We start from the raw sequence: 16011 nt of genomic DNA on the forward strand, positions 1-16011 counted from the left end.
CCATGGGGGACTCACAGTTTTAATCTCCATTTTACAGATGAGGTAACCGAGGCCCAGAGAAGTTAAGTGAATTGCCCAAAGTCACAAAGCTGATAGTTGGCAGAGCAGGGATTTGAACCCATGACATCTGACTCCAAAGCCCACACTCTTTCCACTGAGCGATGCTGCTTCTCCAGTAGTACCTTCAGTAAATGTCCTCTAGGCAGAGGCATGCTCCAGATGCAGTTATAACTGTACAAAAGTCACGTAAACCCATATGGAACAGAGACTAATTATCTTGTGCCTGTCCCAGCATACCACAAGTATCACTAAGCCTTTACTATGTGCTAAGCATTATACTAAGAACTGGGGCAGATACAAGATAGGTAGAACACACCATATTCTTGGTTTAGTAAATGCCAGTTATAATCTGGACTATAATAGGGTTAAGAGGTAAACACAATTTACAATTAGAGAACTGCATGTGTCGCTGGGAAATGAGTCTTTTCTCCAATGCACTCTTCCAATTCCTTAGTAGGTACTTAGTAAATACCACTGCGTGATTTATGATCCCCACCCCACCCCTCACCCCTACCTGCAGGAGTCCCCAATTGTTCTGAGACAATGGAAACATCTCCAGCTTGACTCTAGAACCCAAGTCAGGTACTGGGCCCTCCCAACCAGCCCCCACTTCAGTGTTATTTATTAAGTACAGAGAGCTGTACTAAGTACCTTGGGGAGAAATAATAATAATAGCATTTGTTAAGCACGTATGATGTGCAAAGCACTGTTCTAAGCGCTGGAGGGGGATACAAGATGATCAGGTTGTCCCATTTGGGGCTCACAATCTTAATCCTTGAAGGATTCCTTGAAGTTCCTTGAAGGAAGCACAGTCTTTCTTCAGAGAAGTAGCATGGCTCAATGGAAGGAGCACGGGCTTTGGAATCAGAGGTCATGGGTTCAAATTCTGGCTCTGCCACTTAGCTGTGTGACTTTGGACAAGTCACTTAACTTCTCTGGGCCTCTGTTACCTCATCTGTAAAATGGGGATTGAGACTGTGAGCCCCCCAAGGGACAATCTAATCACCTTGTAACCTCCCCTGTGCTTACAACAGTGCTTTGCACATAGTAAGTGCTTAATAAATGCCATTATTTATTATTATTATTATTCTTAACAATTCCCCCTCTACCACACATACACCCAAACCACGGCGGAAATAAACCAGGCTGGGAAAGGGTTAGTATTTACTTCAGCGATGGGTAAAAAGGATTTGAGACCACACGGGCTTGCTCCCAGTGGTCTGCAGAATTTGCACGCGGGCGGGAGCGGCGGCCACGACTTCTCTTCCAACTCTGAGGCCGCGGGCTTGGCCCCGGATTCCCCACGGGCCCGGCCCCGGATTCCCCACGGGCCCGTGGGAGGCCTAATCCTCGCCCTCCCAGCCTCGGGGGCCGCAGTCCCTCGCCCGGCTTCGGTGCCCCAGCCTAGGCCGGCAGTTGAAGTTCAGAGTAAATGTTGGCGTTTCCCACCTGCAAGTCCTAAGAACAGAGAGAGGGGATGGGGGGCTACGGGTGGGAGGAGCCCCTAGGGGCTCAGTCCGCGTTCCTCCCCGCAGTTCGGACCCCTCTTCCCTCCCAGGCTCCTGCCCAGCCCTCTCCCCTTCCTCCCGGAATTAGACCCCCCATCCGGCAAAGCCCATCATGAATACCCCCTTGCTGATTCCACAACTGCCACTTTGGGAAGAGACAGGGGAATACGTCACCTCCACCCCAGTCTCTCCCCACCCTGAAGCTCTCCCCCTCCCCTGATGCAGAGCCCCTCCTCTCTCCTACCCGCCCCCCACAAGACTCAACGCCTAGGGAAAGGGAAACCCAAGCGAAGTTGCCCAGAAATGTCCGTACCTCATAGATGGGCACAGGCCCCATCGGTTTCTCCGGGTAGTTCTGGCCGATGGAAAGAATTATTATGGGGAGGGGGCTTGGGGCGAACGCCACTTCAGCTACGCCCTCAACAGAGCCCCAGCATGTAGGTACCCACCCCAACATAACAGCGCTTATGTCCGTGTCTTTAGACAGTGTTGCTTCCTGCTATCTGTCATTTTTTTAGGGTCACTCACTGGCTAGGTCCTTGAGGATCACGAATGGCTCCTTACCCTCTTGTCCTCACCCAAATTTTAAGTAGACCTCACTCTGTAGGCGCTCAATAAATACCACTGATTGCCTGATTGATTGAGCCCAGCTGTTGACGCCACTTAACTCAGCAAGCTACGGATCAGTCAGCGCTTAAGGTGTTGCTCCCACTAAACGGGGGGCGTGTGTGTGTGTGGAGGGTCCTTCCTGCTTCTTTCGTCGTGGCTCTCCCCACCACTACAGCACCGTTAATCGACGGGAGTCTTTAAACCGGTAGCCAGACTAAGGAAGCTAACCAAGATAATAATAATAATAATGATAATAATAATAATAATAATAATAATAATAATAACATTTATTAAGCGCTTACTATGTGCAAAACACTGTTCTAAGCGCTGGGGAGGTTACAAGGTGATCAGATTGTCCCACTGGGGGCTCACAATCTTAATCCCCATTTTACAGGTGAGGTAACTGAGGCACAAAGAAGTTAAGTGACTTGCCCAAAGTCACACAGCTGACAATTGGTGGAGCCTGGATTTGAACCCATGACCTCTGACTCCAAAGCCAGATGAGATGAGACCGGGCTGGCAGAGAGGCCGGCAAGCAGGGACCGCAGAGAGCCAGCAGTAGTATTGATATTTACTAAGTGCCTTAGACCACCTCTCTCCACTTCAACAGTCTTCCGAAATCACACCTTACTAGTCAATAAATGGTATTTACTGAGCACTTACTGAGTGCAGAATGCTTGGAAAGTACAATTTAACATTTCCTCCTAGAGGCCTTTCCTGACTAAATCCTCATTTCCTCCACTCTCTCTTCCCTCTGCCTCACCTATGCACTTGGATTTGTACCTATTAAGCACTTAATATTCACCCCACCCTCAGCCCCATAGCACTCAGATACACACTCCTATACTTGCCCATTTTCCCTATCTGTAATTCATTTTATTGCCCGTCTCCCCTTCAAGACTGTAAACTCTTTGTAGGCAGAGATCATGTTTACCAGCTCTGTTGTAGTGTATTCTCCCAAGCGCTTAGTACAGTGCTCTGCACACATTTAGCATGCGATAAGTGCAATGGATTGGTTGAATGGGAACGTGCAACAGAGGCAAAGGCAGTTTAGCCTTGTCTACAGGGAACTTTCACTCTAATGAGCGGGAGCTAGTGGTTAGGCACTTACAGGCACTGTCGTCCCCCTGGGGTCCGTAGCCTTTTTCCAAGTCAAGTCCAGGTCTTCATATGCATTTCCTTGATCTCCTGGGGGAAGGAGGTGGAGGGCTAAAGCTGTGGAGGGGCACGGGTCTGGGAACGCTGGGGTTGGTCCCGTTATTTCTCAGGGAAACTCTCTATGTGGGACGATTTCTCCCCATCCTACCCACCTGGGGAAACCCACCAGAATTAATGGAAGTGTTAGCAGTGGGCAGAGCCACAGCAAGGGTCCGGCCAAGGTGGCTCTTGCCACAGAGCTAAAGTGGCCTCTTTCCACCCTCCTTATCACCAACTCTCCCAGGGGTAGCAGTGGAGAAAGGACCAGCCTAAGGGGCACCAAGTGGCGAATCTCCTAGGACCAGATAATGCTACTAATAATAATAGTATTTGTTAAGGGCTCATTATGTGCCAGGCACTGTACTAAGCGCTGGAATGGATATGAGCAAATCGAGCTGGATAGAGGCCCTGACTCACGTGAGACTCAGTCTCAATCCCCATTTTACAGATGAGGTAACTGAGGCACAGAGAAGTGAAGTGACTTGCCCAAGATCACACAGCAGATGAGTGGCAGAGTCAAGATTAGAGCCCATGACCTTCTGACTCCTACGCCCATGTTCTACCCACAAACCATACTGCTTCTCTTAGGAACTAAAGAGCTTTGAGCTCCAATCTCCTACTTCTGAGCAGTGGATGTCTGAATCACCCAAAGCAACTAGAGCCCGTCCTATTTCTAAAACTCTTCAGGGATGCGACTCCACCACTTCCCTCAGTTGCCCGTTCCAGTGCTCATCCCCTTGACAGTGTGTCCTTGTGTCTAACCCAACTCCCTCCTGCTGCATCTCCAACCCAGTACTCACTGTTTTGCAGAGCCGACATCTTCCCTCCGCTGCTGATTCTCTCCTCTAACCTAGGTGGACTGAAGGAGATGGTGGGCATCCCCCAAAGGCCGGGCCTGGGGTTTTGAATTAGGACCATCCCTCTCTCCCAAGCTCTGAGTCGTTTTGCCCCCACAGAGGCTCACCTCACCCGCACCATTCCCTCTGGCCAGCCCACCCTTCCCCAGCTCCCAGAAGCAAAGAGGGAAACTGAGATCCAGCATGGGGATGGGGAGGAAGGGAGGGGAAGGGAAGGGAGGGTCCAGGGGATGGGGGGTGGAGAGGGTCCTGGGAAGGGCAGCAAGAGCGATCAGAAGGACGTAGGGAGGAGTTACCCTCTGGATCTGCGGCGGACGTGGAGAAGCCAATACCCCAGCACCCCGAGCAGTGAGGTCCCCACCAGGATTCCCACCACCATGGCGGCGATAATCCCTCTGGAAGCTGCAGGAGAGGGAACTGGGATGTGGGGTGGAGAGGGGAGGTCAAGGACATGAAGACAGAAGAACTGGAATTGCCAAAGTGACCCACATTCGAGGCCACCCAGACCCAAAGGCCTTCTAGGCAGTGTAACTAGCTTACTCTCCCAAGAGCTTTGTACAGTGCTCTGCACACAGTAAGTGCTCAATAAATGTGATTGATTGACTGACTGATAGTCTATAAGCTCCCAGTGGAAAGTCAGTCAGTCAATCGTATTTACTGAGCACTTACTGTGTGCAGAACACAAATAAGAGCTTGGGAGAATAAAATATAGCAGTAGATAGACATATTCCCTGACCACAATGAGTTTACAGTCTAGAGGGGGAGGCAGACATGAATATAAATAAGTAAATTACAGATATGTACATAGGTGCTGCAGGGCTGGGAGCAGGAATGAATAATGGGAGCAAGTCAGGGTGATGCAGAAGGGAATCAGAGAAGAGGAAAGGAAGGCTAAGTCAGGGAAGGCCTCTTGGAAGAGATGTGCCTTCAGTAAGGCTTCAAAGGGGGGGAGAGTCATTATCTGTAGGTTATGAGGAGGGAGGGCGTTCCAGACCAGAGGTAGGACGTGGGCGAGAGCTTGGTGGTGAGATAGATGAGATCGAGGTACAGTGAGAAGGTTGGCATGAATAATAATAATAATAATAATAATAATAATAATATTTGATAAGCACTTACAGCCAGACACTGTACTAAGCGCTGGGATGAATACAGCAAATTGGGTTGGACAAAGTCCCTGTCCCATGTGGGGCTCACAGTCTCAATCCCCATTTGAGAAGCAGCATGGCTCAGTGGAAAGAGCCCGGGCTTTGGAGTCAGAGGTCATGGGTTCAAATCACAGCTCCACCAATTGTCAGCTGTGTGACTTTGGGCAAGTCACTGAACTTCTCTGTGCTTCAGTTACTTCATCTGTAAAATGGGGATTAAGACTGAGCCCCCTGTGGGACAGCCTGATCACCTAGTAACCTCCCCAGTGCTTAGAACAGTGCTTTGTACATAGTAAGTGCTTAATAAATGCCATTATTATTACTATTATTATTATCATTATTTGAGGCCCAGGGATGTGAAGTGACTTGATCAAAATCACAGAGATACAAATGGAAGTAGAGGAGCAAAGTATGCGGACTGGGTCATAGTAGGAATCATCCTTCCCTAATCTTTTATATTGTCCCCTCCCAAGTGCGTGTTTCATCATCAATCATCAATCGTATTTATTGAGCACTTACTGCGTGCAGAGCACTGTACTAAGCACTTATGCTTAAGTGCGGGTTCTGCACACACTCAAAAAATGTCATTGATTAATTTATGGATTGCTTGGTAGGGGGTCCCGGGGATGGAGGAAGGACCAAATAGATGTGGTACTTGTACTTTTAAACTTGTACTTCCCAAGCGCTTAGTACAGTGCTCTGCACCCAGTAAGCGCTCAATAAATACGATTGAATGAATGAATGAATAATAAATACGATTGAATGAATGAATGAATGTGGGATGTAGGCATTGAGCCTCAGGGAAGTGGCCACTAGGTGGCGCCATGCCCCCACGACCGGAGGGGCGATAGCGATCCCCCAGTGGGTGCCGGGCAGGGGGAGAGGGGACACGGTAATAATGGTAAGAATTATTAATGGCAAGAATTAACTAATAATTAATTAATTATTATCAATAATATTATTAATTAATAATTTGTTAATTAATAATAATTCTTTATTATTAATAAAGAATTAATAATGGTGAGAATAACGATGGTATTTGCTAAACTCTTACTATGTGCCGGGCACTGCACTAAGCACTTGGAGTGGATACAAGAAAATCGAGATGGACACAGTCCCTGTCCCATGTGGGGCTCACAGTCTTAATCCCCATTTTACAGATGAGGCACAGAGAAGTGAAGTGACTTGCTTGGTCACACTGCAGACAAGTGGCAGAGGCGGGATTAGAAGCCATGACCTTCTGATTTCCAGGCCCATGCTCTATCCGTTACAAGAAAATCGAGTTGGACACAGTCCCTGTCCCATGTGGGGCTCTCGCAGTCTTAATCCCCATTTTACAGATGAGGCACAGAGAAGTGAAGTGACTTGCTTGGTCACAACGCAGACAAGTGGCAGAGGCTGAATTAGAAGCCATGACCTTCTGATTTCCAGGCCCATGCTCTACCCATTACACCATGGGAACCCAGGAGGGATCTAGAGCTGGGATTCATTCATTCAATCGTATTAATTGAGCGCTTACTGTGTGCAGAGCACTGGTACTAAGCGCTTGGGAAGTACAAGTTGAGAAGTAGTGTGGCTCGGTGGAAAGAGCACGGGCTTTGGAGTCAGAGGTCATGGGTTTGAATCCCGGCTCTGGCAGTTGTCAGCTGTGTGACTTTGGGCGAGTCACTTGACTTCTCTGTGCCTCAGTTCCCTCATCCGTACGATGGGGATGAAGACTGTGAATCCCCTGTGGGACAACCTGATCGCCGTGTAACCTCCCCCCAGCGCTTAGAACAGTGCCTTGCACATAGTAAGCGCTTAATAAATGCCATTAAAAAGAAAAGTTGGTAACATACAGAGACGGTCCCTACCCAACAACGGTCTCACAGTCTAGAAGGGGGAGACAGACAACAAAACAAAACAAGTAGGCAGGTGTCAAGTCGTCAGAAAAAATAGAATTAAAGCTAAATGCACATGGGATGAGGGGCAGGGACAGAATGGAGATACCCACCTGGGCTTTCCCGCGGTTCCTAGACCCTTCCAGACCCCGGGGCCCACCCCCTCAGATGGACACCAACTTCTCTGTATCTGGGCTTTGCCCTTCACTCACCTGGGGCCTTCTCCGCTGGGGTGGTCGTGGGCCTCAGAGAGACTTCGATGGTGATGGAAGCCTCCTCTTGCCCGCGCGTGGTGACCACATGCACAATGTAGCGCCCGGAGTCCTCAGGGCTGACGGCTTGGAGGAGCAACGAGCCATTCACGGTGCCAGTCTCTCTCCCGCTGTGGGCCTGGCCCGGAAACCACTCGGGGGCAACACCATGGGTGTTGTAGCGGAGGATGCGATGGGGGCCTCCCGCTGCCCCACGGTACCATGTGTAGCTCTTGGGCAGCCCCGAAAGGCCTTGGAGAGACAGGGTGACGTCCCCCCCGACCCTGGGATGCCGGGGAACTGGCACGATCCGGAGCCCTGAAACTGCAGGGGGATGAGGTAAACAGTCAGTCCTGGTGGGAAGCCCTGGGTAGAGATGCAGGATCCCCTCTCCCTGCCCCTGTTAGAGAAACGGAGTTCCTGAGGTGAAAAATCCCTAACCACATTGGTGGACTGGGAGTCAGAAATCAGAGAAACCCAATCAGATGTGGGGGTGGACTGGGCTGGGAGTTGCTCTCCTCCACACTGCTCTCTACTTAGAGAATCAGTGTGGCCTACTGGCTAGAACCAATGACCTGGGAGTCAGAAGGACCTGGGTTCTAATCCCTGCTCTGCCACTTGTCTGCTGTGTGACTTTAGGCAATTCACTCAACTTTTCTGGGCCTCAGTTCCCTCATCTGTAAAATGGGGTTGAGTTTGAGCCCCATGTGGGACAGGGATTGTGTCCAACCTGATTAACTTGTATCTACCTTAGTGCTTAGAATAGTGCTTGGCACATAGTATGTGCTTAACAAGTACCATAATCATTATTATTATTATTATTCTCTGGGCCTCAGTTCCCTCATCTGTAAAGTGGGACTAAGACTGTGAGCCCCATGTGGGACAGGGACTGCATCCAATCTGATGATCTTGTATCTGCCCCTGAACTTAGAACAGTGCTCGACACATAGTAAGTGCTTAACAAATACCATTATTATTATTATTATTATTATTATTATTTTATTATTATTGTCCTGCAACCCCCCAAAAGACTGTAAGCTCTTTGAGTTTAGGGAAGTGTCTTCCACCGTCCTGTGCTCTGCACAGAGTAAGAGTTCAATAAATACCATTGATTTATTGACTGATTGATTGGTCCTTCCAGGGCTCAGGTCAGGGAAGACCCCAGGAGTCTGGGTCTGTCACGGCCTTCCCTGGCCCCAGCTCCCACTCCCCTCTACCTGGAGGTCCAACTTGCTGTTCTGATCTCAGTCTAGGGCCCCCCTTCACACTGCTGCCTGGATCATCTTTGTGCAGGAACGCTCTGGGCATGTTACTCCCCTCCTCAAAAACCACCAGTGGCTGCCGGTCAACCAATGCATCAAGCAAAACCTCTGCGGCTAACCTCCTCACTGTACCTCGTTCTCGCCTGTCCCGCCATCCACACATCATCATCATCATCATCATCATCATCATCAATCGTATTTATTGAGCGCTTACTATGTGCAGAGCACTGTACTAAGCGCTTGGGAAGTACAAATTGGCAACACATAGAGACACATCCATCAAGCTAGCTCTCTTCCTCCCTTCAAAGCCCTACTGAGAGCTCACCTTCTCCAAGAGGCCTTCTCAGACTGAGCCCCCTTTTTCCTCTCCTCCTCCCCATCCCCCCGTCTTATCTCCTTCCCTTCCCCACAGCACCTGCATATATGTTTGTACAGATTTATCGGTCTATTTATTTTACTTGTACATATTTCCTATTCTACTTATTTTGTTAATGATGTGCATTTAGCTTTAATTCTATTTGTTCTGACGACTTGACACCTGTCTGCATGTTTTGTTTTGTTGTCTGTCTCCCCTTCTAGACTGTGAGCCAGTTGTTGGGTAGGGGCTGTCTCTAAATGTTGCCAACTTGTACTTCCCAAGCACTTAGTACAGTGCTCTGCACACAGTAAGTGCTCAATAAATACGATTGAATGAATGAATGAATTAATTAGTGCTTGAAGTAAGAAAAAGGCCCTGAATGGGTGTGCTGGGCTGCAGAGGGAATGGCTGTGCCACCCACCCCACCCCACAGGCTCTGATGTGTCTAGTCACCAGTCATCTTTGCCCCGTCTCACCCATTTTTACGTCTCTCAGAGGCCTGGACTCTATCTTGATGGGTGAGGGGGAGGATCTTCTAATAAAAACAATAATAACTGTGGAATTTGATAAGTGCTATGTGCCAAGCACTGTGCTAGACACAAGATAATCAGGTCAGTCACAGTCCCTGTCCCACCTGGGGCTCCCAGTCTAAATGGGAGGGAAAACAGCTATTTAATCTCCATTTTACAGAGGAAGAAACTGAGGCCCAGACAAATGAAATGAATTGTCCAAGTCATGGAACAGGCAAATGGTGGAGTCGGGATCAGAACTCAGGTCCCCTGTCACCCAGGCTCAGACTCTTTCCAGGAGGCCACACTACTGTCTTATGCTTTTTGTGTGGTCGATCATTCATTCCATCTTATTTATTGAGCGCTTACTGTGTGCAGAGCACTGTACTAAGCAATTGGGCGAGTAAAATATGACAATAAACATACACAATCCCTGCCCACAACAATCTGTCCCCTGCTCCCCCACTCCCCCAAACCCTACGTACTCCAGTGTTCTAGTTATGGATTTTTAAACTTTCATGTCTGTCCTGTATACTCCTTACAACTAGCCCATTTCCATGGGAAGCAGCATGGTCTAATGGATAGAACCAGGGCCTAGGAGTCAGAAGGTCCTGGGTTCTAATCCCGGCTCCACCACTTTGCTGTACGAACTTGGACAAGTCACTTAACTTCCCTGTGCCTCAGTTCCCTCATTTATAAAATGGGGATTGAGACTGTGAGCCCCATGTGGTACAGGGACTGTGTCCAACCTGATTAGCTTAAAAATAGTAATTGTGGTATTTGTTGAGCTCTTACTATGTGCCAGGAACTATACTAAGCGCTGGGGTGAATTCAAGCAAATCGGGCTGGACACAGTCCCCGTCCCACATGGGGCTCACAGTCTCAAACCCCATTTTATGGATGAGGTAAGTTAGGCATAAAGAAGGGAAGTGATTTGTCCAAGGTCACACAGCAGACAAGGGGCAGAGCCGGGATTAAAACGAATGTCTCCCAGGCCTGTGTTCTATCCACAACACCATGATTATCTTGTATCTACCCCAGTACTTAGAACAGTTCTTTACACATAGTAAGTGCTTACAAGTACCATTATTATTATCCCGGCTTCACCAGGTCAGACTGGAGCACCCTTACCAGAAAGTTGTAAATCAACAGTCCCGGTGAGTGGTGGGCTGCCGGCCGGAAGGCTGAAGACCTGTACGGTGTACTGGCCAGCGTCGTCCTCCCTGACTTCCCGGATCTGGAGGGAACCGTCGGCCAACCCCACCTCCCGGCCGGTATGAGCGGGCCCTGGGATGCCCTTTTGTGTTGCAATATCATAGACGAGGATTTGGGTGGCCGGGAGAACCCTGCCACGGTACCAGTGGAACCTCCCCGTTGTCCTGGGAGCTCCCCGGACCGACAGAGTAACATCCTGGTCCTCAGCAGGCTGCGGTGGGATGGACACCAGGGTCACTTGCAGGGACGCTGTGGGTAGCCAGGCGCACAGGACTGAGGCTGGAAAGGAGAGCAAGAGGAGGAGAGATCAGAGGTCCCAGCTGGGTGTAAGGGTGGCGTGCTCTCAGACTCTTTTCATTCATTCATTCAATCGTATTTAACGAGTGCTTGCTGTGTGCAGAGCACTGTACTAAGTGTCTGGAAGAGTACAATGCAGGCAGAAACCTGGAGGAGCACTTGGGGAATCACCCAAAGCCTGGTGGGGTCTGTCCAGGCCTGGTTTGCCTGCTGGCCAACTCCTCACGGAAAGGCTGTGGCCACCTGGCAGTGGGTCCCTCTAGGGTCAGGGGAGGGTCAAAAGGCCTCAACGTTGCATCAAGAGGGACATGTGACCAACAGGGTCTGTGATCTGAAAGCAGACTGGCCTGGCAGCGGAACCTGCCTGCCTGACAAACTACGTCTGACTGAGGTTTCCTGTTCAAAGCTTCTTTTCTCACAGAACAGTTCCTTCCTGTCTTGTTTTCTACTTCTCTCCATCACCCCCTTGTTCAGGGAACCTACCTGGAACACCCCAGCCTCTGGAGTCATTTCTGCAGATGTTTTTCCCTCCCTCACCCGGAGAGCTCTTGGCTAATCCCCAGACCTTCCTGGGCACCCCTCTGATGCCAAGGATTCATTTATTCAATCATATTTATTGAGCACTTACTGTGTGCAGAGCACTGTACCAATCACTTGGTAGAGTACAGTACAGCAATAAACGGACACGTTCTCTGGCCACAATGAACTTACATTCTAGAGGGGGCATTACCATCCTCACCTGTGAAGAGAATCCCCATCCAGGCGCAATCCCTGCAGCGGGGAGGGTCATGGCCACCAGAGTGATGAGCCATCCATCCTGAACCTGCAGAGAGGGAGAGGCCAGTAGGGAGGTGCCCCCCACATTTTTGGTTTTCTCAACTCCCAGGGCTGATTCTAGCCCATTCTGCAGTGACTGTTGGCAGCAGATGACACCTGTAGGATCTCAGCTCAGAGCTCCCAGTAGAGTGTGCCCAGTTGGGGGGTTGGTGGAGGGGGTCTATGGTGACCCTGGGTTGTGCAAAGGATTATCACCTCTTCCCATACACAGGTAAGAGGGAAAGGGCCAGAGTTCTAGGTTGAGGAAACTGCTTACTCCTCAGGACCCCTCCCACAGAGAAAGCTGTTTGGCCTGTGATGTCAGTCACCCGCCTGGTGGTATCCACTGGAGCCCACCAGTCAGAGAGCAGAAAGGGGCTAGGAAAGTGGGCAGAAAACCTCTGAACAGGGAAATGGGGGTTTCTGCCAGGCTTGAAAGGGGAAGTAAGTGTGAAGCTGGTGTTTGCCAGTAAGGCAATGACTCAGGAGGGTGAACCCCCAAAGAAGGATCCCTTTGACGGCCAGTCCACGGAGGAGCTGGCTGGGTTTCAGGGAGGCGGGAACCCCGGGTTTAGTCAAGAACAAGTTCCTGGATCTAGTTGAAGATTATTGCAACACTATTTGTTGCTGTTGAAACCTGAAACACAAGGCAGACCTCATTATCAGTTTATGGACAGAGACTGGGCCGGAGATGTGTGTGTATGTGTGTCCTGTGGCTTCTCCTTGTCCCAGGGGGCTGCAGACCCCGGGCACCCGTCTGTGCCTGGACCACCAATCCTCAGTGGGCAGAGATGGAGAACTAAATCATGGATGCGGCCTTGCCTTTTGGGGGAAAATGGCGGGCAGTTGTCAGAGTCACGGGCTGGTGACAGCAAACTGCTGGGGCAATGTTGGGTACCTGGGACCCCAGACCCCCAAAAGAATCCCTTCCTGGCTGTATATTTCTGCAGGCACTAGAACAAGGAAGCAGTGAGGCCTAGTGGAAAAAGCATGGGCCTAGGAGTCAGAGGACCTGAGTTCTAATCCCAGTTCTGCCGACCAATTACTGTGTGACCTTGGGCAAGTTTTTTCTCTGTGCCTCAGTTTCCTGAACTGTAAAATGGGGATTCAATAATAATAATGATGATGATGGCATTTGTTAAGTGCTTACTATGTGCAAAGCACTGTTCTAAGCTCTGGGGAGCATACAAGGTGATCAGGTTGTCCCATGTGGGGCTCACAGTCTTAATCCCCATTTTACAGATGAGGTAACCGAGGCCCAGAGAAGTTAAGTGACTTGCCCAAAGTCAGACAGCGTCCCCCTCTCCATCCCCCCCATCTTACCTCCTTCCCTTCCCCACAGCACCTGTATATATGTATATATGTTTGTACATATTTATTACTCTATTTATTTATTTATTTTACTTGTACATATCTATTCTATTTATTTTATTTTGTTAGTATGTTTGGTTTTGTTCTCTGTCTCCCCCTTTTAGACTGTGAGCCCACTGTTGGGTAGGGACTGTCTCTATATGTTGCCAATTTGTACTTCCCAAGCGCTTAGTACAGTGCTCTGCACATAGTAAGCGCTCAATAAATGCGATTGATGATGATGATGATGATGACAAGTGGCGGAGCTGGGATTAGAACCCATGACCTCTGACTCTCAAGCCCGGGCTCTTTCCACTGAGCCATGCTGCTTCCTGTTCCCCCTCCTACTTAGACTGTGGGACAGGGACTGTGTCCAACTTAATTAACATGCATCTACCCCAGAGCTTAGAACGATGACACTTAGGAAGTGCTTGACAAATACCACTCAAAAAACACAAAACCTGGGGTTGGGGACTGGGCAGCTGGTGTCAGAAGGGACCGAAGTGCCCCAGGAAGCGAGACTACCTGTGTTCTGCTTCAACCAGCCAGCAGCAAGTTTGGGGGAAGCTGGGCCAAGACTAGGGTAGGAGTTCACTCTCTAATCTTCTAAGGCCTTTAGTGTTAGCCATCCCATCCTCTTTGGACAGCCAGGGCAGGTCAGTACCTGGGGTGGGAAGCGACAAACCTGAAGTGGCATATAATATTAATAATAACAATAATAATAATTGTGGTATTTGATAATAATAATAATGGTATTTGTTAAGTGATTACTATGTGCCAGGCACTGTACTAAGCACTGGGGTGGATACAAGCAAATCGAGCTGGACACAGTCCCTGATCCATATGAAGCTTGCAGTCTCAATCCCTATTTTACAGATGAGGTAACTGAGTCACAGGGAGTGAAGTGATTTGCCCAAGTTCACATAGCAGATGAGCAGCAAATCCAGGATTAGAACCCATGACCTTATGACTCTCAGGACTGTGCTCTATCCACTACACCATACTGCTTCTCTTATTAAGCGCTTTCAAATTACCAAGCACTGTTCTAAGCACTAGGGCAGATACAAGATAATGGGGTTGGATATAATCCCTCTCATTCATTCATTCAATCTATTTATTGAGTGCTTACTGTATGCAAAACACTGTACTAAGCACTTGGGAGAGTACAATATAACAATAAACAGACAAATTTGCTGCCACAACAAGCTTACCCACATGGGACTCACAGTCTTAATCTCCATTTTACAGATAAAGTAACTGAGACATAGAGAATATAAGTGACTTGTCCAAGATCATGCAGCAGACATGTGGCAGAGCCGGGATTAGAACTCACCTCCTCTGACTTCTAGGCCCATGGTCTTTCCACGAGGCTACCCTGCTTCAAAGACTTCTGGGCTGGAGTGGACTCCAAATCTTTTGTCAGCTCTGCCCGCTCCTCTTTTCCTCCTCCCCAGAATATCCTCCCCTTACCTTTACCCCCTCTCAGGGACCCTCACTGAATTCCAAAGGGCTTTGGACCTCAGTGACTCAATAATAATAATAATCATAGTATTTGTTTAGCACTTACTACGTACCAAGCACTGTATTAAGCGCTGGGGTGGATACAAGCAAATTGGGGTAAAGCTCCCAACCCAGCCCCAGCCCCTTAGAACAGTCGAATTTCTCAGAGACTAAGCAATGGGAAGGGATTGAGAAGGGAAAAATGGTTAGGAAATGCAAGAAAACAGTCGTATATGGGAGATGGGGGAAAACTAGGGGGTTGAAGGGAAGTCAGAGGGGATGGATGTGAGGCTAAAAATGGAGCTGGGAAAAGGCAGGGCAGAGAGGGAGAGTAGACATGAGTAATTGGAGGTGAGAAGAGGTGGAAGAGATCATAAGTTCACTGTGGGCAGGGAATATATCTGTTATATTGTTATATTGTACTCTCTCAAGGGCTTAGCACAGTGCTCTGCACACAGTAAGAGCTCAATAAACACGATTGATTGATGAGGAGAGAAGGAAAGGGATTGGAAGAGATTGGGAGACAGTAAACAGTCAGAAGTGTGGTTTTGAAGGAGTATGTGGAGACGATGACTGAGCAAAAGAAAAATGGCATAATCTGAAGCAGGAGAGTGTTGAGAGAGGTACAAGGAAGAATGTGGTAATTGTAGAGACACTCACCTGTCCTGGCTGAATCACTCATTGGAGTCACTTGATGGAAGGCAGAGGCTGGATAAAATGACAGGTAGACCGTGGGCGGGGAATGTGTCTACCAACTCTGTTGTACTGTACTCTTCCAAAGTACAGTGCTCTGCACACAGTTAGTGCTTAACAAATATGACTGATTGATGGTGCCTTGAGAAGCAGCATGGCGTAGTGAACAGAACGCGGGCTTGAGAGTCAGAAGGTCATGGGTTCTAATTCCGGCTCCACCACTTGTCTGCTGTGTGACCTTGGGCAAGTCACTTCACTTCTCTGTGCCTCAGTTACCTCACCTGTAAAATGAGATTAAGACTATGAGCCTCAGGTGAGACAGGGACTGTGACTAACCTGATTTGTGTGTATCCAACCCAGCGCTTAGTACAGTGCCTGGCACACAGTAAGCACTTAACAAATACCACGGTTATTATTATTGTTGTTGTTCTAGGGCCTGATCTTCCAGCCCATCCTTCAGCTTGGCCTTCCCAGTGAGATTCAGGGCTGCAGAACCTGGTAGGG

At 49.0% G+C, this 16011-nt stretch overlaps 1 protein-coding gene across 3 annotated transcripts; it reads right to left on the bottom strand.

The window, feature by feature from the left end:
- Window positions 1-1222: 1222 nt before the first annotated feature.
- On the bottom strand, window positions 1223-15595 carry LOC119946108 (carcinoembryonic antigen-related cell adhesion molecule 16-like). Of its 3 annotated transcripts, XM_038767516.1 has the most exons (9): window positions 15475-15595; window positions 11888-11971; window positions 10768-11130; window positions 7469-7831; window positions 4528-4648; window positions 4175-4233; window positions 3289-3365; window positions 1882-1923; window positions 1223-1518 (listed from the first exon to the last, which is right to left on the bottom strand). In XM_038767516.1, exons 1-9 carry the CDS (start codon window positions 15494-15496, stop codon window positions 1465-1467), a joined length of 1185 nt encoding a protein of 394 aa, XP_038623444.1. In that variant the 5' UTR covers window positions 15497-15595; the 3' UTR covers window positions 1223-1464. The 3 variants fall into 3 exon arrangements, with proteins under 3 accessions (XP_038623444.1, XP_038623446.1, XP_038623445.1); XM_038767518.1 differs by lacking the exon at window positions 11888-11971; XM_038767517.1 differs by lacking the exon at window positions 1882-1923.
- Between the last annotated feature and the right edge of the window lie 416 nt (window positions 15596-16011).

Source organism: Tachyglossus aculeatus, chromosome 26 (genome assembly GCF_015852505.1).
Source record: "Tachyglossus aculeatus isolate mTacAcu1 chromosome 26, mTacAcu1.pri, whole genome shotgun sequence".
In the NCBI taxonomy this organism is placed as follows: Eukaryota; Metazoa; Chordata; class Mammalia; order Monotremata; family Tachyglossidae; genus Tachyglossus; species Tachyglossus aculeatus.